This window comes from Somniosus microcephalus, chromosome 18 (genome assembly GCF_052327205.1).
Source record: "Somniosus microcephalus isolate GS21.2 chromosome 18, FLI_Smic_1.0, whole genome shotgun sequence".
Classification (NCBI taxonomy): domain Eukaryota; kingdom Metazoa; phylum Chordata; class Chondrichthyes; order Squaliformes; family Somniosidae; genus Somniosus; species Somniosus microcephalus.
Window position 1 is genome coordinate 81,797,733 of NC_141004.1, and position 26,225 is coordinate 81,823,957.

The 26,225-nt window shown below is 50.8% G+C and overlaps 1 protein-coding gene across 1 annotated transcript in view; it reads right to left on the reverse strand.

The window, feature by feature from the left end:
• The window catches only part of LOC147105410 (uncharacterized), a gene marked incomplete at its 5' end in the record, with an annotated part of 278,987 nt that overhangs the window by 137,314 nt on the left and 115,448 nt on the right, over positions 1 to 26,225 (reverse strand). The window contains 10 exons of the mRNA XM_086011725.1: positions 1,993 to 2,050; positions 2,653 to 2,837; positions 4,604 to 4,661; positions 6,732 to 6,916; positions 7,511 to 7,715; positions 19,426 to 19,610; positions 21,378 to 21,435; positions 22,199 to 22,383; positions 24,141 to 24,198; positions 25,243 to 25,427. Of these exons, the coding sequence (XP_085867851.1) occupies positions 1,993 to 2,050; positions 2,653 to 2,837; positions 4,604 to 4,661; positions 6,732 to 6,916; positions 7,511 to 7,715; positions 19,426 to 19,610; positions 21,378 to 21,435; positions 22,199 to 22,383; positions 24,141 to 24,198; positions 25,243 to 25,427 (1,362 nt within the window). The remainder of the gene's footprint in view (positions 1 to 1,992; positions 2,051 to 2,652; positions 2,838 to 4,603; positions 4,662 to 6,731; positions 6,917 to 7,510; positions 7,716 to 19,425; positions 19,611 to 21,377; positions 21,436 to 22,198; positions 22,384 to 24,140; positions 24,199 to 25,242; positions 25,428 to 26,225) is intronic.

Genomic DNA, 26,225 nt, shown 5'->3' on the forward strand with positions numbered 1-26,225 from the left:
GGTTGCGGAAAAAGGAAGACATGTCTGAAGCACTGGTGTGGAAGGTGGCATTGTCGGAGCAGATACGGCGGAGGCGGAGAAACTGGGAGAATGGAATAGAGTCCTTACAGGAAGCGGGGTGGGAGGAAGTGTAGTCCAGGTAGCTGTGGGAGTCAGTGGGCTTGTAGTAAATATTGGTCGATAACCTATCCCCAGAGATGGAGACGGAGAAGTCGAGGAAGGGAAGGGAAGAGTCAGAGATGGACCATGTGAAGGTGAGGGAAGGGTGGAAATTGGAGGCAAAGTGAATGAAATTGTCAAGTTCGGGGCGAGAGCAGGAAACGGCACCGATACAGTCATCAATGTATCGGAAAAAGAGGTGAGGGAGGGGACCCGAGTAGGACTGGAACAAAGATTGTTCCACATAGCCCACGAAAAGGCAGGCATAGCTAGGACCCATGCGGGTACCCATGGCAACACCTTTGATTTGGAGGAAATGAGTGGAGTTAAAGGAGAAGTTGTTCAATGTGAGAACAAGTTCAGCCAGGCGGAGGAGGGTCGTGGTGGATGGGGACTGGTCGGGCCTCTGTTCGAGGAAGAAGCGGAGTGCCCTCAGGCCATCCGGGTGGGGGATGGAGGCGTAGAGGGATTGTACGTCCATGGTGAAAAGGAAGCGGTTGGGGCCAGGAAACTGGAAACTGTTAAAGTGGCGGAGGGCGTCCGAAGAGTCGCGGATGTAGGTGGGAAGAGACTGGACAAGGGGAGAAAAGATAGAGTCAAGATAGGAAGAGATAAGTTCCGTAGGGCAAGAACAGGCTGAAACGATGGGTCTACCAGGGCAGTCCTGTTTGTGGATCTTGGGAAGGAGGTAGAAGCGGGCTGTGCGGGGTTGGGGAACTATGAGGTTGGTGGCAGCGGGGGGAAGATCTCCAGAGGAGATGAGGTCAGTGACAGTCTTGGAAACGGTGGTTTGATGTTCGGTAGTGGGGTCATGGTCCAGGTGGAGGTAGGAGCAGGTGTCGGAGAGTTGGAGCACTTCTGGATCTCGTAATGGGAAATGAACCAGAGCAGATAAGAGAGGTAAGTGTAGGAGAACATCTAGGCAATAGTGATCACAATATGATAAGGCTTAAGCTAAAGATTGAGAAGGACATAAGTAAGACAAATACCAAAGTAATAAATTGGAAAAAGATCATTTTAAGGGATGACAATGGAAACTGGAAAAAAATACTGACAAAGATAGAAATAGAAACGCAATGGGAAACATTTAAAAGCATGATCAAGAGTGTCCAGGAGAAATATAACCCACTAAAACCCAAGAACAAACTAGCCAGTAATGACACACCAGGTCTGAATAAGATAGAAAGGGGGGAGGTAATGGATAACATCGTCAAACTTTGAGAGGATAAAACCCCTGGTCCGGACGGATTGCATCCACGCATATGAAAAGAAGTTAGGGAAGAGATAGCAGAGGCATTGTTACATATATATCAAAAATATTCATTGGAAAAGGGAACAGTGCCAGAGGATTGGCGGACAGCTAATGCCATGACTATATATAAAAGAGAGAACGAACAAGCCCAGGGAACTGTGGAACAATTAGCTAAACGTCAGTGGTAGGAAAGATAATGGAATCCTTCCTCAAAGATGTAACAGAAAAACATTTGGAAACTGAAAATATAACAAAGAGTGGTCAGCACGGATTTCACAGGGAAGGTCAGGGTTCACCAATAATATGCAACTCTTCAAAGAAGTAACAGAAAGGGTGGATATGGGTAATGTAGTCGATATAATTTGGATTCTGTTCAGAAGATTCTGCCATCATTTCACCCACTCCCCTCTCCCAATTCTCATCCACAGTCAGTGTCCCGGCCCTCTGTCTGAGCCCTGTGATGGGACATGAACCCTCACTGCTCCCCTGGTGTGTACTGTCCATGTACCAGAGCTTACCCTCACACACACACGGGCTGTGACTGAATCCCCCTTTTCCCTGCTGTGTCCATCCCTCATTACCTGCAGAAAAGCTTCATCGGAACGTGGCCCCTCACTGCCGGGAGATTGATCTCGCTCTCTGTAATCAAACCAAAGAATCAGACAGACAGGGAGAGACCGTCAGTGACAGTGTCAGAGAGAGAGGTTACTGGGAAGATAAATTGTTCGATTTCCACAACCGCCGGCAAGCCATGGTGTGCGGGGAGTGTGCAAGGTGAGCGGGGTGTGTGCAAGGTGTGCGGGCTCTGTACACGGTGTGCGGCGTGTGTGCACGGTGTGCGAGGAGTGTGCACGGTGTGCGGGGAGTGTGCACGGTGTGCAAGGTTTGTGCACAGTTTGTGTGCATGGTGTGGGGGAGTGTGCAAGGTCTGCGGGGTGTGTGCATGGTGTGCGAGGTGTGTGCACGGTGTGCGGGCTGTGTGCGGGGAGTGTGCACGGTGTGGGGGAGTGTGCACGGTGTGCGGGGAGTGTGCACGGTGTGCGGGGTGTGTGCACGGTGTGCGAAGAGTTTGCACGGTGTGAGGGGTGTGTGCACCGTGTGCAGTGTGCACAGTGTGCGGGGAGTGTGCACGGTGTGCGGGGAGTGTGCACGGTGTGCGGGGAGTGTGCACGGTGTGCGGGGAGTGTGCACGGTGTGCAGGTAGTGTGCACGGTGTGTGGGCTGTGTACAGGGTCTCTTACCCTTCTTTCTCCTCTCGTTGAGCTGCTTCCTCCTCTTGGCCCACCTGCCGATCCTGGGCCTCCTGCAGCTCCTGTTGGATCTGCTCCAGCCGCGTCTCCAGCTCCTGATTGGTCAGATTGAGCTTGAGGTTCTCAGTGCTGGTCTCGTCCTGTTTACTGCGCAGAGAGACAAGCTCCGCCTCCAACTGCAAGGGAGAACACATAAAGGGACCGCGTCCAATCACCGATTAAAAGACAATCATCGCGAATCGTGTGTTGTAAAACCTCTCTTGCTCTCAGTCTCTTTCTCTGTCTATCTCTCCATCAGACACTAGTTCCAGAAGTGGCGATGGGCTGCAGGATCCAGTGGACCAGCTCCCTGCCCAATTTCCCATCCCCACCCACTAGAATCATGCTGGGAAATTAGCGAGATTCCAGAGGGAAATCATCACTAATAATTTCACCCAATTTCCTCAGTCGGCAAACCCGCAGAAATGAACATTTCCCAACATCAACTGATTCTCTGCCACGATTAACTCCTGAATACAGGCAACATTTAACAAGGGCGAGCAGTTAGCACTGATTATCGACATTGCGGTATAGCATAATCAGAAAGGATGGGGTTGGTAGAAGGAGGGTGGGGTCGCTATACACATTAAAGACAACAAAATGTCAATCAGAAAAAGGGACTTAACTAACAGAATGTTAGAAGCAGAATTCACATGGATTGAAATAAAAGATAAGAAGGGATGGATCACGCTAATCGGGTATCCTACAGACCATCCAACTGGAGAGGAAATGGAGGAAGAAATATGTCAATAAATATGTGAAATGAGTAAAGGACATAGAATAATAATCATGGGAGATTTTAACTACACCCAAATAATCAGGGGAGAAGAGGTTGTGAAAGGGATAAAGTGAATGGAGTTTATAGAATGTGTTCAGGACTCGTTTCTTACCCAGTGTGTAAAAAGCCCAACAAGAGATGGAGCACTTCTGGATCTAGAAATGGAAATGAACCAGTGCAGGTAAGAAAGGTAAGTGTAGGAGAACATCTAGGCAATAGTGATCTCAACATAATAAGGCTTAATCTACAGATTGAGAAGGACTTAAGTAAGACAAATTCCAAAGTAATAAATTGGAAGAGGATCATTTTAAGGGGGTTAGAATGGAAACTGGATAAAAATACTGACAAAGATAGAAATAGAAAAGCAATGGGAAACATTTAAAAGAGTGATCAATATTGTCCAGGAGAAATATAACCCACTAAAACCCAAGAACAAACTAGCCAGTAATGACACACCATGTCTGAATAAGATAGAAAGGGGGGAGATAATGGATAACATCGTCAAACTTTGAGAGGATAAAACCCCTGGTCCGGACGGATTGCATCCACACATATGAAAATAAGTTAGGGAAGAGATAGCAGAGGCATTATTACATATATATCAAAAAATTCATTAGAAAAGGGAACAGTGCCAGAGGATTGGCAGACAGCTAATGCCATGACTATATATAAAAGAGAGAACGAACAAGCCCAGGGAACTACGGAACAATTAGCTTAACATCAGTGGTAGGAAAGATAATGGAATCCTTCCTCACAGATGTAACAGAAAAACATTTGGAAACTGAAAATATAACAAAGAGTGGTCAGCACGGATTTCACAGGGAAGGTCAGGGTTCACCAAATATCATTCAACTCTTCGAAGAAGTAACAGAAAGGGTGGATATGGGTAATGTAGTCGATATAATTTGGATTCTGTTCAGAAGATTCTGCCATTATTTCACCCACTCCCCTCTCCCCATTCTCATCCACAGTCAGTGTCCCGGCCCTCTGTCTGAGCCCAGTGATGGGACATGAACCCTCACTGCTCCCCCGGTGTGTACTGTACATGTACCAGAGCTCACCCTCACACACACACGGGCTGTGACTGAATCCCCCCTTTTCCCTGCTGTGTCCAGCCCTCATTACCTGCAGAAAAGCTTCATCGGAACGTGGCCCCTCACTGCCGGGAGATTGATCTCGCTCTCTGTAATCAAACCAAAGAATCAGACAGACAGGGAGAGACCGTCAGTGGCAGTGTCAGAGAGAGAGGTTACTGGGAAGATAAATTGTTCGATTTCCTGAACTGCCGGCAAGTCATGGTGTGCGGGGAGTGTGCACGGTGTGCGGGGTGTGTGCACAGTTTGCGGCGTGTATGCATGGTGTGCAGTGAGTGTGCACGTTGTGCGGGGAGTGTGCACAGTGTGCGGGGAGTGTGCACGGTGTGCGGGTTGTGCGCACGGTGTGCGGGGTGTGTGCACGGTGTGCCGGGAGAGTGCATGGTGTGCGGTGTGTGTACACGGTGTGTCGGGTGTGTGCACGGTGTGCGGAGAGTGTGCACGGTGTGCCGGGAGAGTGCATGGTGTGCAGAGTGTGTGCACGGTGTGCGGGGTGTGTACACGGTGCGTGGGGTGTGTGTACGATGTGCGAGGAGTGTGCATGGTGTGCGGCATGTGTGCACGGTGTGCGGCGTGTGTGCATCGTATGCGGGGAGTGTGCACGGTGTGCGAGGAGTGTGCACAGTGTGTGAGGATTGTGCACGGTGCGCGGGGTGTGTGTACGGTGTGCGTGCACGGCGTGCGGGGAGTGTGCAAGGTGTGCGGGGTGTGTGCACAGTGTGTGGAGTGTGTGCACGGTGTGCGGGGTGTGTGCACGGTGTGCGGAGTGTGTGCACGGTGTGGGGGGAGTGTGCATGGTGTGCGGGGAGTGTGCAAGGTGTGTGCACAGTGTGCGGGGTGTGTGCACAGTGTGCGGGGAGTGTGCAAGGTGTGCGGGGTGTATGCATGGTGTGCGGGGTGTGTGCACGGTGTGCGGAGTGTGTGCACGGTGTGCGGGGAGTGTGCATGGTGTGCAGGGAGTGTGCAAGGTGTGCGCGGTGTGTGCACAGTGTGCGGGGTGTGTGCACAGTGTGCGGGGATTGTGCCCAGCGTGCGGGGAGTGTGCATGGTGCGCTGGTGTGTGCACGGTGTGCGGGGAGAGTGCACGGTGTGCTGGGTGCATGCACGGAGTGCGTTGAGAGTGCAAGGTGTGCGGGGAGTGTGCACGGCGTGCGGGGTGTGTGCACGGTGTGTGGGGTGTGTGCACGGTGTGCGGGGTGTGTGCAAGGTGTGCGGGGGAGTGTGCACGGTGTGTGGGGTGTGTGTACGGTGCGCAGGGAGTGTGCGGGGTGTGTGCACGGTGTGCGGGGCGTGTGCACAGTGTGTGGGGAGTGTGCACAGTGTGCAAGGTGTGTGCACGGTGTGCGGGGGAGTGTGCGTGGTTTGCGGGGATTGTTCACTGTGTGCGGTGAGTGTGCACGGTGTGCAGGGTGTGTGCGGGGAGTGTGCACGGTGTGCAGGGTGTATGCACGGTGTGCGGGGAGTGTGCACGGTGTGCGAGGTGTGTGCACGGTGTGCGGGGGAGTGTGCACGGTGTGCGGGTAGTGTGCACGGTGTGCGGGGAGTGTGCATGGTGTGCGGGGAGTGTCCCCCATGTGCGGGGCGTGTACACGGTGTGTGGGGTGTGTGCACGGTGTGCGGGCTGTGTGCACGGTGTGCGGGATGTTTGCACGGTGTGCGGGCTGTGTGCACGGTGTGCGGGATGTGTGCACGGTGTGCGGGGTGTGTGCACGGTGAGCAGGGAGTGTGCACGGTGTGCGGGGAGCATGCACGGTGTGCGGGGAGTGTGCACTGTGTGTGGAGAGTGTACACGGTGTGCGGGGTGTGTGCATGGTGTGCGGGGTGTGTGCATGGTGTGCGGGGAGTGTGCACGGTGTGCGGGGAGTGTGCACGGTGTGGGGAGAGTGCACGGTGTGCGGGGTGTGTGCACGGTGTGCGGGGAGTGTGCACGGTGTGCGGGGAGTGTGCACTGTGTGTGGGGAGTGTGCACGGTGTGCGGGGTGTATGCACGGTGTGCGGGGAGTGTGCACAGTGTGCGGGGAGTGTGCACTGTGTGCGGGGAGTGTGCACGGTGTGCGGGGAGTGTGCTCGGTGTGCAGGGAGTGTGCAAGGTCTGCGGGGTGTATGCATGGTGTGTGGAGTGTGTGCACGGTGTGCGGGCTGTGTACAGGGTCTCTTACACTTCTTTCTCCTCTCGTTGAGCTGCTTCCTCCTCTTGGCCCACCAGCCGATCCTGGGCCTCCTGCAGCTCCTGTTGGATCTGCTCCAGCCGCGTCTCCAGCTCCTGATTGGTCAGATTGAGCTTGAGGTTCTCAGTGCTGGTCTCGTCCTGTTTACTGCGCAGAGAGACAAGCTCCGCCTCCAACTGGAAGGGACGAACACACAAAGGGTCCGTGTCCAATCACCGATTAAAAGACAATCCTCACAAATAGTTTATTCTAAACCATCTCTCCATATCTCTCAGTGTCATTCACTCTCTCTGTCTCTATAATCATCCCTCTTGCTCTGTCAGCCTCACTCGCTCTCTCCACATCACCTCTCTGATTATCTCTCTCACTCTCTCCCCTGTCTCTCTCTCAGTCTGGTATAAGGCTGCAGGATCTAGCTGGTTAATTCCTCACTTGATCTCAAATCCCTAGCCCCTAGAATCTCGCTGGGAAACCCGTGACACTCCTAGACATTACCCAAGTAGCGGCCATTCTTTCGCTTGGTCTTCCCGCGATATTCTTTGTTATGACCTTTCCCTGAAGGAGTAGCCGACACAAACTGAGACCTAAACCAGGACAGCCTGACTCTGATCCAGAGCGGGTTCCAGTACGGCTGGGACCCTTCGTCCCTCTGGTCTAAGAGGAGATCTGAGTCTCTGTGTGGAGACAGCACTGGGAGAGCCAGTTCCTGCAGGAATGAGGCCTTGCTGCTGGTCTAACAGTGGAGAAGCCTGCTTCCCGGGCCCAGCTACCTCTTTGATTCTCTCTGTTGCTCCATCTCTTGCTGAAGCTGCTGCTGTTTCCTCACAGGCTCCATCTCCATCACCGCCAGTCCCCACGGTCACTTCCTGACCTTCGACCCTCAGCTGAGGGAGCCCAGGATCCTCTCCCAGGGGGTCCGGTTTGCTCGACGTGTTGCGAGTCGCTCGGCGTCGGATTGAGCGAGTTCTCTGAAATCTGCGGAGCAGGAATTACAGAGGGAGAACAGGATTACACTGTCTTCACCAGCACCGACTGTAACAGGGCGATGACTGCTCTGTGGCCGGGAGGGGGATCTCAGGGAGATAGGGAGCTCTGTACCATAGGAAGGATGTGGAGGAATTAGAGAGGATAGAGAGCAGATTCACTAGGATGAAGGGCCCTGGTGAGACCACACCTGGAGTACTGTGGACAGTTTTGGTCTCCATATCTAAGGAAGGATATACTTGCCATAGAGGAAGTGCAACGAAGGTTCACCAGACTGGTTCCTGGGATGGGGGGATTGTCCTATGAGGAGAGATTGAGTAGACTAGGCCTATATTCTCTAGAGTTTAGAAGAATGAGAGGTGATCTCATTGAAACATAAAAAATTCTTACAGGGCTTGACAGGGTAGATGCAGCGAGGATGTTTCCCCTGGCTGGGGAGTCTAGAACCAGGGGTCACAGTCTCAGAATAAGGGGTCGGCCATTTAGGACTGAGATGAGGAGAAATGTCTTCACTCAGAGGGTGGTGAATCTTTGGAATTCTCGACCCCAGAGGGCTGTGGAGGCTCAGTCGTTGAGTATATTCAAGACAGAGATCGATAGATTTTTGAATATTAAGGAATCAAGGGATATGGGGATAGTGCAGGAAAGTGGAGATGAGGTAGAAGATCAGCCATGATCTTACTGAATGGTGGAGCGGGCTCGAGGGGCCGAATGGCCGACTCCTGCTCCTATTCCTTCTGTTCTTATGATGCTGCCCGGTGTGAGAAATACTAATACACAGGAAGAGTTGGAATGTTCAGGCTGTTTTCATTAGAATGGAGCAGAATACAGCGGGACTTGATGGAGGTGGTTAATGTTCGGAAGGGATGGGACAGAATAGAGAACAACAGAGCAGAAAGGGATATCGGAATGGGGCGGGCACGTGGGATTAGGATCACTGCTCGTCTGGATGATAAACATGAACACCGACTGGTTTGGCCGAAGGGCCTGTTTTCTGTGGTGTAAATTCGATGTAATTCTGTGTAACGGACGAGTTAAATACAAATTGACCAATAACACAGACGGGCCAATCGACGGCGGACGCAGTTTAATGTGGGTCAACACTGGGGCGGGAAGGAGAAATTACACTGAATGAAAATAGATTGATGAGCAAAGAGAGGGAGGAATAGAAATGATCTGCGATTGGCCACATAGACTGGGGAAAGCACAACAGGTCAAATGGTGAAGGCAATGAGTGTCGAGACAGGAGTTGGGGCAGTGTTCGCCAACAATTTGTTTTTGTACGAGACCCCTTGGGTCGGAGCGATCATAATGTGATCGAATTCTTCATTAAGATGGAGAATGAAGTAGTTGACTCAGAGACTAGGGTCCTGAATTTAAATAAAGGAAACTACGATGGTCTGAGGTGCAAATTAGGTAGGATTGATTGGGGAATGTCACTCAAAGGGTAACGGTGGATAGGCAATGGCAAACATTCAAAGATCGCATGGATGAACTGCAGAATTTGTTCATCCCAGTTTGGCATAAAAATAAAGCAAAAATGGTGACTCAACTGTGGCTAATGAGGGAAATTAGGGACAGCATAAGATCCAAGGAGAGGACATATAAATTGGCCAGAAAAAGCAGTAATCCAGAGGATTGGGAGCAGTTTAGGATTCAACAAAGGAGGACAAAGGGATTAATTAAAAAGGGAAAATAGAGTATGAGAGTAAGCTTTCAGGGAACATAAAAACTGACAGTAAGAGCTTTTATAGATATGTGAAGAGAAAAAGATTGGTGAAGTCAATCGTAGGTCCCTTGCAGTCAGAATCAGGGGAATTTATAATGGGGAACAAAGAAATGGCAGACCAATTAAATACAGATTTTGGTTCTGTCTTCACAAAGGACGACACAAATAACCTCCCAGAAATGTCGGGGAACATAGGGTCTGATGAAAGGGTGGAACTGAATGAAACCAGTATTTGTAGGGAAATGGTGTTAGGGAAATTGATGGGATTGAAGGCCGATAAATCCCCAGGGCTTGATAATCTACATCCTAGGGTACTTGAGGAAGTGGCCCTAGAAATAGTAGGTGCATTGCTGGTCATCTTCCAACATTCGATGGAATCTGGAACAGTTCCCATGGATTGGAGGGTAGCTAATGTTACCCCACTATTCAAAAAAGGTGGCAGAGAGAAAACGGGGAATTATAGATCGGTAAGCCTGACATCGGTAGTGGGGAAAATGCCAGAGTCCATTATAAAAGATGTAATAGCAGAGCACTTGGAAAACAGTGACAGGATCGGACAAAGTCAACATGGATTTACAAAAGGTAAATCGTGCTTGACTAATCTACTGGAATTTTTTGAGGATGTAACTGGTAAAATAGATAAGGGAGAACCAGTGGATGTGGTGTATTTGCACTTTCAGAAGGCTTTCGATAAGGTCCCGCATAAGAGATTAGCGTGTAAAGTTAAGGCACATGGGATTGGGGGCAATGTATTGACTTGGATAGAGAACTGGTTGGCAGATGGAAAGCAAAGAGTCGGAATAAACGGGTCTTTTTCCGAGTGGCAGGCAGTGACTAGTGGGGTACCGCAGGGATTGGTCCTAGGACCCCAGCTATTCACAATATATATTAATAATCTAGACAAGGGAACTTGATGTAATATCTCCAAGTTTGCAGATCACACAAAGCTGGGTGGACGTGTGTGCTGTGAGGAGGATGCCAAAAAACTACAGGATGATTTGGGCAGGTTGGATGATTGGGCAGAAGCATGGCGGATGCAATATAACGTGGATAAATGTGAGGTTATCCACTTTGGTGTCAAAAACAGGAAGGCATATTATTATCTGAATGGCAATAGATTGGGAGAAGGGGAAGTGCAACGAGACCTGGGTGTCCTTGTGCACCAGTCGCTGAAGGTAAGCATGCAGGTGCAGCAGGCGGTTAAGGTGGCAAATGGTATGTTGGCCTTCATAGGGAGAGGGTTTGAGTACAGGAACAAGGATGTCTTGCTACAGTTGTACAGGGCCTTGGTGAGACCACATCTTGAGTATTGTGTGCAGTTTTGGTCACCTTATCTGAGGAAGGATATTCTTGCCATGGAAGGAGTTCAGCAAAGATTCACCAGGCTGATACCTGGGATGGCAGGTATGACGTATGAGGACAGATTGGGTCAATTGGGCTTATACTCACTGGAGTTTAGAAGAATGAGAGGGGATCTCATTGAAACTTATAAAATTCTGGCAGGACTGGACAGACTGGATGCAGGGAGGATGTTCCCGATGGTCGGGGAATCCAGAACTAGGGGTCACAGACTAAGGATAAGGGGCAAGCCTTTTAGGACAGAGATGAGGAGGAATTTCTTCACCCAGAGAGTGGTGAACCTGTGGAATTCTCTACCACAGAAGGCAGTAGAGGCCAAGTCATTAAATATATTCAAGAAGGAGTTAGACATATTTCTTAAGGCTAAAGGGATCAAGGGATATGGGGAGAAAGCAGGGACAGGGTACTGAATTTGGATGATCAGCCATGATCGCATTGAATGGCGGAGCAGGCTCGAGGGGCCGAATGGCCGACTCCTGCTCCTATCTTCTATGTTTCTATGTTTCTATGAACCGACAAGGGAGCAGGTTATAGTAGATTTAGTGATGAGCAACGGACCAGAATTAGTTCACCATCTGACGGTAAAGCAGCATCTTGAAATTGTGACCATAATACGACTGAATTTATCTCAGGTTTGAGCGGGAGAAGAGAGAGTCTCAAACAAAGGAATGAGAAATAAATTGACCACAGAAATCTGGGCTGAGCTGTTATTGGGTAAATCCACAGACGAACAGTGCGAAACATTCAAAGAGATATTTGGTACAATCCAAACCCAGTACACACCCCAACAGGCAAAAGCTCCACTTGTGCAGTGAAGCAACCCTGGTCAACAAAGGGGGTAAGAGACAGTATCAAGAGAAGGGAAAAGGCTCACACACAGGCAAGGAAAAGGGTAAAAGGGTAAATCCAGCAAAGGTGGGAAATAGCAAAAGAGAAAGAAACTTGCAAAGAATATCAACACCAACAGTTAAAGGTTTTATCAATTCATTAAGAGAAAGCGAGAGGTGAGGCAGGAATGTGGGCCCAGTAAAGACAGATGCAGGAGAGACTATAATGGCCAAGAAGGAAATGCCAGACTTGTTAAGTGAGGACTTTGTCTCCATTTTCACTATAGAGGGAGAGGATAGAATACCAGTGATGCGCCATCAATTACTCAAAAGACTGAAGTTGAGCGAGTAACAATCAGGCTTTTATTAACTAAAGAATGAAGGTCTTGTCTCGAGTGGTCGACCCGTCCAGAATACTAAGGGACTGGGAGGTAGTCACTTATATACCTGGAATAGTGGGAGGAGTCAGCCGAGGCATGTCCAGACCTGTACCTAGTGGAATACACATACAGACACAGACAGGTATGACAGTGGTTTACCACAACCAGTAATAGAAGAGAGCCCAAAATAAATCAAGGGGAAGAACTTATTGGATTCAGCCATGAATTCATTGAATGACGGAACAGGCTCGAAGTGCTGAATGGCCCACCACTGTTCCGATGTAAGACTGGGAGAGAATTCAGGACATCACAACCTTCAAATCAGAATGGATATTTGGTGGAATCTCTGCCCCATGGTGTAGTGGGTGAGAGAGGCTGGGGGCGACGCAGTTAATAATGTATGTCCTGAGGAAGGAGCTGGAAATATGTGTGTGGCGTGCGATTAGAGGATACAGGGATGGGGCAATGACTGAGACGATCAAATGCTCCATGGGACACAACACCTCCTGGGAATCTCTTACCCTTCTTTCTCCACTTGTTGAGCTGCTTCCTCCTCTTGGCCCACCAGCCGATCCTGGGCCTCCTGCAGCTCCTGTTGGATCTGCTCCAGCCGAGCCTCCAGCTCCTGATTGGTCAGATTGAGCTTGAGGTTCTCAGTGCTGGTCTCGTCCTGTTTACTGCGCAGAGAGACAAGCTCCGCCTCCAACTGGAAGGGAGAACACACAAAGGGACCGCGTCCAATCAGCGATTTAAAGACAATCCTCACGAATCGTGTATTGTAAAACCTCTCTTGCTCTCAGTCTCTTTCTCTGTCAATCTCTCCATCAGACACTAATTCCAGAAGTGGCGATGGGCTGCAGGATCCAGTGGACCAGCTCACTGCCCAATTTCTCATCCCCACCCCCCAGAATCACGGTGGGAAACTAGCGAGACTCCAGAGGGAAATCATCACTAATAATTTCACCCAATTCCCTCAGTCGGCAAACCCGCAGAAATGAACATTTCCCAACATCAACTGATCCTCTGCCACGATTAACTCCTGAATACAGGCAACATTTAACAAGGGCAAGCAGTCAGCACTGATTATCGACATTGCGGTATAGCATAATCAGAAAGGATGGGGATGGTAGAAGGAGGGTGGGGTCGCTATACACATTAGAGGCAACATAATGGCAGTTTGAAAAAGGGACTTAACTAACAGAATGTTAGAAACAGAATCCACATGGATTGAAATAAAAGATAAGGGATGGATCACGCTAATTGGGTATCCTACAGGCCATCCAACTGGAGAGGAAACGGAGGAAGAAATATTTAAACATATATGTGAAATGAGTAAAGGACATAGAATAATAATCATGGGAGATTTTAACTACCCCCAAATAATCAGGGGAGAAGAGGTGGTGAAAGGGGTAAAGTGAATGGAGTTTATAGAACGTGTTCAGGACTCGTTCCTTACCCAGTGTGTAAAAAGCCCAACAAGAGATGGAGCACTTCTGGATCTAGTAATGGGAAATGAACCAGAGCAGGTAAGAGAGGTAAGTTTCGGAGAACATCTAGGCAATAGTGATCACAACATAATAAGGTTTAAGCTAAAGATTGAGAAGGACATAAGTAAGACAAATACCAAAGTAATAAATTGGAAAAAGATCATTTTAAGGGGGTTAGAATGGAAACTGGAAATAAATACTGACAAAGATAGAAATAGAAAAGCAATGGGTAACATTTAAAAGAATGATCAATAGTGTCCAGGAGAAAATAACGCACTAAAACCCAAGAACAAACGAGCCAGTAATGACACACCATGTCTGAATAAGATAGAAAGGGGGGAGATAATGGATAACATCGTCAAACTTTGAGAGGATAAAACCCCTGGTCCGGACGGATTGCATCCACACATATGAAAAGAAGTTAGGGAAGAGATAGCAGAGGCATTGTTACATATATATCAAAAATATTCATTGGAAAAGGGAACAGTGCCAGAGGACTGGCGGACAGCTAATGCCAGGACTATATATAAAAGAGAGAACGAACAAGCCCAGGGAACTACGGAACAATTAGCTAAACGTCAGTGGTAGGAAAGATAATGGAATCCTTCCTCAAAGATGTAACAGAAAAACATTTGGAAACTGAAAATATAACAAAGAGTGGTCAGCACGGATTTCACAGGGAAGGTCAGGGTTCACCAATAATATTCAACTCCTCGAAGAAGTAACAGAAAGGGTGGATATGGGTAATGTAGTCGATATAATTTGGATTCTGTTCAGAAGATTCTGCCACTATTTCACCCACTCCCCTCTCCCCATTCTCATCCACAGTCAGTGTCCCGGCCCTCTGTCTGAACCCAGTGATGGGACATGAACCCTCACTGCTCCCCCGGTGTGTACTGTCCATGTACCAGAGCTCACCCTCACACACACACGGGCTGTGACTGAATCCCCCCTTTTCCCTGCTGTGTCCATCCCTCATTACCTGCAGAAAAGCTTCATCGGAACGTGGCCCCTCACTGCCGGGAGATTGATCTCGCTCTCTGTAATCAAACCAAAGAATCAGACAGACAGGGAGAGACCGTCAGTGGCAGTGTCAGAGAGAAGGGTTACTGGGAAGATAAATTGTTCGATTTCCTGAACCGCCGGCAATTCATGGTGTGCGGGGAGTGTGCACAGTGTGAGGGGTGTGTGGTGAGTGTGCAGTGTGTGTACACGGTGTGCGGGGAGTGTGCACAGTGTGCGGGGAGTGTGCACGGTGTGCGGGGTGTGTGCACGGTGTGCGGGGTGTGTGCACCGTGTGCGGGGAGTGTGCACGTTGTGCAGGGTCTGTGCACGGTGTGCGGGGAAAGTGCAAGGTGTGTGGGGTGTGTGCACAGTGTGCGGGGAGAGTGCAAGGTGTGCGGGGTGTGTGCACGGTGTGTGGGGAGAGTGCACGGTGTGCGGGGTGTGTGCACAGTGTGCAGGGAGTGTGCAAGGTGTGCGGGGAGTTTGCACGGTGTGCAGGGAGTGTGCACGGTGTGCAGGGAGAGTGCACGGTGTGCGGGGAGTGTGCATGGTGAGCCAGGTGTGTGCGGGGTGTGCGAGGAGTGTGCACGGTGTGCGGGGAGTGTGCACGGTTTGCAGGGAGTGTGCACGGTGTGCGGGGTGTGTGCACGGTGTGCGGGGAGTGTGCACGGTGTGCGGCGTGTGTGCACGGTGTGCGGGTTGTGTGCACGGTGTGCAGGGAGTGTGCACGGTGTGCAGGGTGTGTGCACGGTGTGCGGGGAGTGTGCAAGGTGTGTGGGGTGTGTGCACGGTGTGCGGGCTGTGTGCACGGTGTGCGGGGAGTGTGCACGTTGTGCGGGGTGTGTGCACGGTGTGCAGGGAGTGTGCACGGTGTGCAGGGTGTGTGCACGGTATGCGGGGAGTGTGCACGGTGTGCGGGGTGTGTGCACGGTGTGCAGGGAGTGTGCACGCTGTGTGGGGTGTGTGCACGGTGTGCGGGGTGTGTGCACGGTGTGCGGGGAGTGTGCACGGTGTGCGGGGTGTGTGCACGGTGTGTGGGGAGTGTGCACGGTGTGCGGGGAGTGTGCACGGTGTGCGGGGTGCGTGCACGGTGTGCGGGGAGTGTGCACGGTGTGCGGGGAGTGTGCACGGTGTGCGGGGTGTGTGCATGGTGTGTGGGGTGTGTGCACGGTGTGCGGGGAGAGTGCAAGGTGTGCGGGGTGTGTGCACGGTGTGCGGGGACAGTGCACGGTGTGCCAGGTGTGTGCACGATGTGTGGGCAGTGTGTACGGTGTGCGGGGAGTGTGCACAGTGTGCGGGGAGTGTGCACGGTGTGTGGGGTGTGTGCAAGGTGTGCGGGGTGTGTGCACCTTGTGCGGGGAGTGTGCACGTTGTGCAGGGTGTGTGCACGGTGTGCGGGGAATCTGCAAGGTGTGTGGGGTGTGTTCACGGTGTGCGGGGAGAGTGCAAGGTGTGCGGGGTGTGTGCACGGTGTGCGGGGAGAGTGCACGGTGTGCGGGGAGTGTGCACGGTTTGCGGGGAGTGCACAGGGTGTGCGGGGTTTGTGCACGGTGTGCAGGGAGTGTGCACGGTGTGCAGGGAGTGTGCACGGTGTGCGGGGAGAGTGCACGGTGTGCCAGGTGTGTGCACGATGTGTGGGCAGTGTGTACGGTGTGCGGGGAGTGTGCACGGTGTGCGGGGGTTGTGCACGATGTGCGAGGTGTGTGCACGGTGTGCGGGGTGTGTGCGGGGTGCGCGGGGACTGTGCAATTTGTGCGGGGAGTGTGCACGGTTTGCGGGGAGTGTGCTCGGTGTGTGGGGTGTGTGCACGGTGTGCGGGGAGTGTGCACGGTGTGCGGGGAGTGTGCACGGTGTGCGGGGTGTGTGCACGGTGTGCAGGGAGTGTGCACGGTGTGCAGGATGTGTGCACCGTGTGCGGGGACTGTGCAAGGTGTGTGGGGTGTGTGCACGGTGTGCGGGGTGTGTGCAAGGTGTGCGGGGTGTGTGCACGGTGTGCGGGGAGAGTGCACGGTGTGCGGGGAGTGTGCACGGTGTGTGGGGAGGGTGCACTGTGTGTGGGGAGTGTGCACAGTGTGCGGGGAGTGTGCACGGTGTAAGGGGTGTGTGCACGGTGTGCTGTGTGTATACACGGTGTGCGGGGAGTGTGCACAGTGTGCGGGGAGTGTGCACGGTGTGCGGGCTGTGTGCACGGTGTGCGGGGAGTGTGCACAGTGTGCGGGCTGTGTACAGGGTCTCTTACCCTTCTTTCTCCACTCGTTGAGCTGCTTCCTCCTCTTGGCCCACCTGCCGATCCTGGGCCTCCTGCAGCTCCTGTTGGATCTGCTCCAGCCGTGTCTCCAGCTCCTGATTGGTCAGATTGAGCTTGAGGTTCTCAGTGCTGGTCTCGTCCTGTTTACTGCGCAGAGAGACAAGCTCCGCCTCCAACTGCAAGGGAGAACACATAAAGGGACCGCGTCCAATCACCGATTAAATGACAATCATCGCGAATCGTGTGTTGTAAATCCTCTCTTGCTCTCAGTCTCTTTCTTTGTCAATCTCTCCATCAGACACGAGTTCCAGAAGTGGCGATAGGCTGCAGGATCCAGTGGACCAGCTCCCTGCCCAAATTTCCCATCCCCACCCCCCAGAATCACGGTGGGAAACTAGCGAGATTCCAGAGGGAAATCATCACTAATAATTTCACCCAATTCCCTCAGTCGGCAAACCCGCAGAAATGAACATCTCCCAACATCAACTGATTCTCTGCCACGATTAACTCCTGAATACAGGCAACATTTAACAAGGGCGAGCAGTCAGCACTGATTATCGACATTGCGGTATAGCATAATCAGAAAGGATGGGGATGGTAGAAGGAGGGTGGGGTCGCTATACACATTAAAGACAACAAAATGTCAATCAGAAAAAGGGACTTAACTAACAGAATGTTAGAAGCAGAATTCACATGGATTGAAATAAAAGATATGAAGGGATGGATCACGCTAATCGGGTATCCTACAGACCATCCAACTGGAGAGGAAACGGAGGAAGAAATATTTAAACAAATATGTGAAATGAGTAAAGGACATAGAATAATAATCATGGGAGATTTTAACTACCCCCAAATAATCAGGGGAGAAGAGGTGGTGAAAGGGGTAAAGTGAATGGAGTTTATAGAATGTGTTCAGGCCTCGTTTCTTACCCAGTGTGTAAAAAGCCCAACAAGAGATGGAGCACTTCTGGATCTAGTAATGGGAAATGAACCAGAGCAGATAAGAGAGGTAAGTGTAGGAGAACATCTGGGCAATAGTGATCACAACATAATAAGGTTTAAGCTAAAGATTGAGAAGGACATAAGTGAGACAAATACCAAAGTAATAAATTGGAAAAAGATCATTTTAAGGGGGTTAGAATGGAAACTGGAAAAAAATCCTGACAAAGATAGAAATAGAAAAGCAATGGGTAACATTTAAAAGAATCGTCAATAGTGTCCAGGGGAAAATAACGCACTAAAACCCAAGAACAAACTAGCCAGTAATGACACACCATGTCTGAATAAGATAGAAAGGGGGGAGGTAATGGATAACATCGTCAAACTTTGAGAGGATAAAACCCCTGGTCCAGACGGATTGCATCCACGCATTTGAAAAGAAGTTAGGGAAGAGATAGCAGAGGCATTGTTACATATATATCAAAAAAATTCATTGGAAAAGGGAACAGTGCCAGAGGATTGGCGGACAGCTAATGCCATGACTATATATAAAAGAGAGAACGAACAAGCCCAGGGAACTACAGAACAATTAGCTAAACGTCAGTGGTAGGAAAGATAATGGAATCCTTCCTCAAAGATGTAACAGAAAAACATTTGTAAACTGAAAATATAACAAAGAGTGGTCAGCACGGATTTCACAGGGAAGGTCAGGGTTCACCAAATATCATTCAACTCTTCGAAGAAGTAACAGAAAGGGTGGATATGGGTAATGTAGTCGATATAATTTGGATTCTGTTCAGAAGATTCTGCCATCATTTCACCCACTCCCGTCTCCCCATTCTCATCCCCAGTCAGTGTCCCGGCCCTCTGTCTGAGCCCAGTGATGGGACATGAACCCTCACTGCTCCCCCGGTGTGTACTGTCCATGTACCAGAGCTCACCCTCACACACACACGGGCTGTGACTGAATCCCCCCTTTTCCCTGCTGTGTCCAGCCCTCATTACCTGCAGAAAAGCTTCATCGGAACGTGGCCCCTCACTGCCGGGAGATTGATCTCGCTCTCTGTAATCAAACCAAAGAATCAGACAGACAGGGAGAGACCGTCAGTGACAGTGTCAGAGACAGAGGTTACTGGGAAGATAAATTGTTCGATTTCCACAACCGCCGGCAAGCCATGGTGTGCGTGGTGTGTGCACGGTTTGCGGGGTGTCTGCACGGTGTGCGGGGTGTCTGCACAGTGTGCGGGGTGTGTGCATGGATTGCGGGGTGTGTGCACGGTGTGCGGGGAGTGTGCACGATGAGCGGGGTGTCTGCACGGTGTGCGGGCTGTCTGCACGGTGTGCGGGGTGTGTGTATGGTGTGCGGGGTGTGTGCACGGTGTGCGGGGTGTGTGCATGGTGTGCGGGGTGTGTGCACGGTGTTCGTGGAGTATGCAAGGTGTGCAGGGAGTGGGCACGGTGTGCGGGGAGTGAGCACGGTGTGCGGGGCGTGTGCACGGTGTGCGCGGACTGTGCACAGTGTGCGGGGTGTGTGCACGGTGTGCGAAGAGTTTGCACGGTGTGAGGGGTGTGTGCACCGTGTGCAGTGTGTGTACACGGTGTGCGGGGAGTGTGCACAGTGTGCGGGGAGTGTGCACGGTGTGCGGGGTGTGTGCACGGTGTGCGGGGAGTGCGCACGGTGTGCGGGGAGTGTGCACGGTGTGCGGGCTGTGTACAGGGTCTCTTACCCTTCTTTCTCCTCTCGTTGAGCTGCTTCCTCCTCTTGGCCCACCTGCCGATCCTGGGCCTCCTGCAGCTCCTGTTGGATCTGCTCCAGCCGTGTCTCCAGCTCCTGATTGGTCAGATTGAGCTTGAGGTTCTCAGTGCTGGTCTCGTCCTGTTTACTGCGCAGAGAGACAAGCTCCGCCTCCAACTGCAAGGGAGAACACATAAAGGGACCGCGTCCAATCACCGATTAAAAGACAATCCTCACGAATCGTGTATTGTAAAACCTCTCTTGCTCTCAGTCTCTTTCTCTGTCTATCTCTCCATCAGACACTAATTCCAGAAGTGGCGATGGGCTGCAGGATCCAGTGGACCAGCTCCCTGCCCAATTTCCCATCCCCACCCCCCAGAATCACGCTGGGAAACTAGCGAGACTCCAGAGGGAAAACGTCACTAGTAATTTCACCCAATTCCCTCAGTCGGCAAACCCGCAGAAATGAACATTTCCCAACATCAACTGATCCTCTGCCACGATTAACTCCTGAATACAGGCAACATTTAACAAGGGCGAGCAGTTAGCACTGATTATCGACATTGCGGTATAGCATAATCAGAAAGGATGGGGATGGTAGAAGGAGGGTGGGGTAGCTATACACATTAGAGGCAACATAATGGCAGTCTGAAAAAGGGACTTAACTAACAGAATGTTAGAAGCAGAATTCACATGGATTGAAATAAAAGATAAGAAGGGATGGATCACATTAATCGGGTATCCTACAGACCATCCAACTGGAGAGGAAACGGAGGAAGAAATATTTAAACAAATATGTGAAATGAGTAAAGGACATAGAATAATAATCATGGGAGATTTTAACTACCCCCAAATAATCAGGGGAGAAGAGGTGGTGAAAGGGGTAAAGTGAATGGAGTTTATAGAATGTGTTCAGGCCTCGTTTCTTACCCAGTGTGTAAAAAGCCCAACAAGAGATGGAGCACTTCTGGATCTAGTAATGGGAAATGAACCAGAGCAGATAAGAGAGGTAAGTGTAGGAGAACATCTGGGCAATAGTGATCACAACATAATAAGGTTTAAGCTAAAGATTGAGAAGGACATAAGTGAGACAAATACCAAAGTAATAAATTGGAAAAAGATCATTTTAAGGGGGTTAGAATGGAAACTGGAAAAAAAATCCTGACAAAGATAGAAATAGAAAAGCAATGGGTAACATTTAAAAGAATGATCAATAGTGTCCAGGAGAAAATAACGCACTAAAACCCAAGAACAAACTAGCCAGTAATGACACACCATGTCTGAATAAGATAGAAAGGGGGGAGATAATGGATAACATCGTCAAACTTTGAGAGGATAAAACCCCTGGTCCGGACGGATTGCATCCACACATATAAAAAGAAGTTAGGGAAGAGATAGCAGAGGCATTGTTACATATATATCAAAAAAATTCATTGGAAAAGGGAACAGTGCCAGAGGATTGGCGGACAGCTAATGCCATGACTATATATAAAAGAGAGAACGAACAAGCCCAGGGAACTGTGGAACAATTAGCTAAACGTCAGTGGTAGGAAAGATAATGGAATCCTTCCTCAAAGATGTAACAGAAAAACATTTGGAAACTGAAAATATAACAAAGAGTGGTCAGCACGGATTTCACAGGGAAGGTCAGGGTTCACCATTAATATTCAACTCTTCAAAGAAGTAACAGAAAGGGTGGATATGGGTAATGTAGTCGATATAATTTGGATTCTGTTCAGAAGATTCTGCCATCATTTCACCCACTCCCGTCTCCCCATTCTCATCCACAGTCAGTGTCCCGGCCCTCTGTCTGAGCCCAGTGATGGGACATGAACCCTCACTGCTCCCCCGGTGTGTACTGTCCATGTACCAGAGCTCACCCTCACACACACACGGGCTGTGACTGAATCCCCCCTTTTCCCTGCTGTGTCCAGCCCTCATTACCTGCAGAAAAGCTTCATCGGAACGTGGCCCCTCACTGCCGGGAGATTGATCTCGCTCTCTGTAATCAAACCAAAGAATCAGACAGACAGGGAGAGACCGTCAGTGGCAGTGTCAGAGAGAGAGGTTACTGGGAAGATAAATTGTTCGATTTCCTCAAACGCCGGCAACTCATGGTGTGCGGGGAGTGTGCACAGTGTGCGGGGAGTGTGCACGATGTGCGGGTGTGTGCACGGTGTGCGGGGAGTGTGCACGATGTGCGGGGTGTGTGCACGGTGTGCGTGGTGTGTGCACGGTTTGCGGGGTGTCTGCACGGTGTGCGGGGTGTCTGCACAGTGTGCGGGGTGTGTGCAAGGTGTGTGGGGTGTGTGCACGGTGTGCGGGGAGTGTGCACGATGTGCGGGGTGTCTGCACGGTGTGCGGGCTGTCTGCACGGTGTGCGGGGTGTGTGTATGGTGTGCGGGGTGTGTGCACGGTGTGCGGGGTGTGTGCATGGTGTGCGGGGTGTGTGCACGGTGTTCGTGGAGTATGCAAGGTGTGCAGGGAGTGGGCACGGTGTGCGGGGAGTGAGCACGGTGTGCGGGGCGTGTGCACGGTGTGCGCGGACTGTGCACAGTGTGCGGGGTGTGTGCACGGTGTGCGAAGAGTTTGCACGGTGTGAGGGGTGTGTGCACCGTGTGCAGTGTGTGTACACGGTGTGCGGGGAGTGTGCACAGTGTGCGGGGAGTGTGCACGGTGTGCGGGGTGTGTGCACGGTGTGCGGGGAGTGCGCACGGTGTGCGGGGAGTGTGCACGGTGTGCGGGCTGTGTACAGGGTCTCTTACCCTTCTTTCTCCTCTCGTTGAGCTGCTTCCTCCTCTTGGCCCACCTGCCGATCCTGGGCCTCCTGCAGCTCCTGTTGGATCTGCTCCAGCCGTGTCTCCAGCTCCTGATTGGTCAGATTGAGCTTGAGGTTCTCAGTGCTGGTCTCGTCCTGTTTACTGCGCAGAGAGACAAGCTCCGCCTCCAACTGCAAGGGAGAACACATAAAGGGACTGCGTCCAATCACCGATTAAAAGACAATCCTCACGAATCGTGTATTGTAAAACCTCTCTTGCTCTCAGTCTCTTTCTCTGTCTATCTCTCCATCAGACACTAATTCCAGAAGTGGCGATGGGCTGCAGGATCCAGTGGACCAGCTCCCTGCCCAATTTCCCATCCCCACCCCCCAGAATCACGCTGGGAAACTAGCGAGGCTCCAGAGGGAAAACATCACTAATAATTTCACCCAATTCCCTCAGTCGGCAAACCCGCAGAAATGAACATTTCCCAACATCAACTGATCCTCTGCCACGATTAACTCCTGAATACAGGCAACATTTAACAAGGGCGAGCAGTCAGCACTGATTATCGACATTGCGGTATAGCATAATCAGAAAGGATGGGGATGGTAGAAGGAGGGTGGGGTAGCTGTACACATTAGAGGCAACATAATGGCAGTCTGAAAAAGGGACTTAACTAACAGAATGTTAGAAGCAGAATTCACATGGATTGAAATAAAAGATAAGAAGGGATGGATCACATTAATCGGGTATCCTACAGACCATCCAACTGGAGAGGAAACGGAGGAAGAAATATTTAAACAAATATGTGAAATGAGTAAAGGACATAGAATAATAATCATGGGAGATTTTAACTACCCCCAAATAATCAGGGGAGAAGAGGTGGTGAAAGGGGTAAAGTGAATGGAGTTTATAGAATGTGTTCAGGCCTCGTTTCTTACCCAGTGTGGAAAAAGCCCAACAAGAGATGGAGCACTTCTGGATCTAGTAATGGGAAATGAACCAGAGCAGATAAGAGAGGTAAGTGTAGGAGAACATCTAGGCAATAGTGATCACAACATAATAAGGCTTAAGCTAAAGATTGAGAAGTAAGACAAATACCAAAGTAATACATTGGAAAAAGATCATTTTAAGGGGGTTAGAATGGAAACTGGAAATAAATACAGACAAAGATAGAAATAGAAAAGCAATGGGTAACATTTAAAAGAATGGTCAATAGTGTCCAGGAGAAAATAACGCACTAAAACCCAAGAACAAACTAGCCAGTAATGACACACCATGTCTGAATAAGATAGAAAGGGGGGAGATAATGGATAACATCGTCAAACTTTGAGAGGATAAAACCCCTGGTCCGGACGGATTGCATCCACGCATATGAAAAGAAGTTAGGGAAGAGAAAGCAGAGGCATTGTTACATATATATCAAAAATATTCATTGGAAAAGGGAACAGTGCCAGAGGATTGGCGGACAGCTAATGCCATGACTATATATAAAAGAGAGAACGAACAAGCCCAGGGAACTGTGGAACAATTAGCTAAACGTCAGTGGTAGGAAAGATAATGGAATCCTTCCTCAAAGATGTAACAGAAAAACATTTGGAAACTGAAAATATAACAAAGAGTGGTCAGCACGGATTTCACAGGGAAGGTCAGGGTTCACCAATAATATTCAACTCTTCGAAGAAGTAACAGAAAGGGTGGATATGGGTAATGTAGTCGATATAATTTGGATTCTGTTCAGAAGATTCTGCCATTATTTCACCCACTCCCCTCTCCCCATTCTCATCCACAGTCAGTGTCCCGGCCCTCTGTCTGAGCCCAGTGATGGGACATGAACCCTCACTGCTCCCCCGGTGTGTACTGTCCATGTACCAGAGCTCACCCTCACACACACACGGGCTGTGACTGAATCCCCCTTTTCCCTGCTGTGTCCATCCCTCATTACCTGCAGAAAAGCTTCATCGGAACGTGGCCCCTCACTGCCGGGAGATTGATCTCGCTCTCTGTAATCAAACCAAAGAATCAGACAGACAGGGAGAGACCGTCAGTGGCAGTGTCAGAGAGAGAGGTTACTGGGAAGATAAATTGTTCGATTTACACAACCGCCGGCAACTCATGATGTGCGGGGAGTGTGCACAGTGTGCGGGGAGTGTGCACGATGTGCGGGGTGTGTGCACGGTGTGCGGGGAGTGTGCACGATGTGCGGGGTGTGTGCACGGTGTGCGGGGAGTGTGCACGGTGTGCGGGGTGTGTGCACGGTGTGCGGGGTGTGTGCACGGTGTGCAGGGTGTGTGCATGGTGTGCGGGGTGTGAGCACGGTGTTCGTGGAGAATGCAAGGTGTACAGGGAGTGGGCACGGTGTGCGGGGCGTGTGCACGGTGTGCGCGGACTGTGCACAGTGTGCGGGGTGTGTGCACGGTGTGCGAAGAGTTTGCACGGTGTGAGGGGTGTGTGCACCGTGTGCAGTGTGTGTACACGGTGTGCGGGGAGTGTGCACAGTGTGCGGGGAGTGTGCACGGTGTGCGGGGTGTCTGCACGGTGTGCGGGGTGTGTGCACGGTGTGCGGGGTGTGTGCACGGTGTGCGGGGTGTGTGCACGGTGTGCGGGGTGTGTGCACGGTGTGCGGGGTGTCTGCACGGTGTGCGGGGTGTGTGCACGGTGTGCGGGGTGTGTGCACGGTGTGCGGGGTGTGTGCACGGTGTGCGGGGTGTGTGCACGGTGTTCGTGGAGTATGCAAGTTGTGCAGGGAGTGGGCACGGTGTGCGGGGAGTGAGCACGGTGTGCGGGGCGTGTGCACGGTGTGCGCGGACTGTGCACAGTGTGCGGGGTGTGTGCACGGTGTGCGAAGAGTTTGCACGGTGTGAGGGGTGTGTGCACCGTGTGCAGTGTGTGTACACGGTGTGCGGGGAGTGTGCACAGTGTGCGGGGAGTGTGCACGGTGTGCGGGGTGTGTGCACGGTGTGCGGGGAGTGTGTACGGTGTGCGGGGAGTGCGCACGGTGTGCGGGGAGTGTGCACGGTGTGCGGGCTGTGTACAGGGTCTCTTACCCTTCTTTCTCCTCTCGTTGAGCTGCTTCCTCCTCTTGGCCCACCTGCCGATCCTGGGCCTCCTGCAGCTCCTGTTGGATCTGCTCCAGCCGCGTCTCCAGCTCCTGATTGGTCAGATTGAGCTTGAGGTTCTCAGTGCTGGTCTCGTCCTGTTTACTGCGCAGAGAGACAAGCTCCGCCTCCAACTGCAAGGGAGAACACATAAAGGGACCGCGTCCAATCACCGATTAAAAGACAATCCTCACGAATCGTGTATTGTAAAACCTCTCTTGCTCTCAGTCTCTTTCTCTGTCTATCTCTCCATCAGACACGAGTTCCAGAAGTGGCGATGGGCTGCAGGATCCAGTGGACCAGCTCCCTGCCCAATTTCCCATCCCCACCCCCCAGAATCACGCTGGGAAACTAGCGAGACTCCAGAGGGAAAACGTCACTAGTAATTTCACCCAATTCCCTCAGTCGGCAAACCCGCAGAAATGAACATTTCCCAACATCAACTGATCCTCTGCCACGATTAACTCCTGAATACAGGCAACATTTAACAAGGGCGAGCAGTCAGCACTGATTATCGACATTGCGGTATAGCATAATCAGAAAGGATGGGGATGGTAGAAGGAGGGTGGGGTAGCTATACACATTAGAGGCAACATAATGGCAGTCTGAAAAAGGGACTTAACTAACAGAATGTTAGAAGCAGAATTCACATGGATTGAAATAAAAGATAAGAAGGGATGGATCACATTAATCGGGTATCCTACAGACCATCCAACTGGAGAGGAAACGGAGGAAGAAATATTTAAACAAATATGTGAAATGAGTAAAGGACATAGAATAATAATCATGGGAGATTTTAACTACCCCCAAATAATCAGGGGAGAAGAGGTGGTGAAAGGGGTAAAGTGAATGGAGTTTATAGAATGTGTTCAGGCCTCGTTTCTTACCCAGTGTGTAAAAAGCCCAACAAGAGATGGAGCACTTCTGGATCT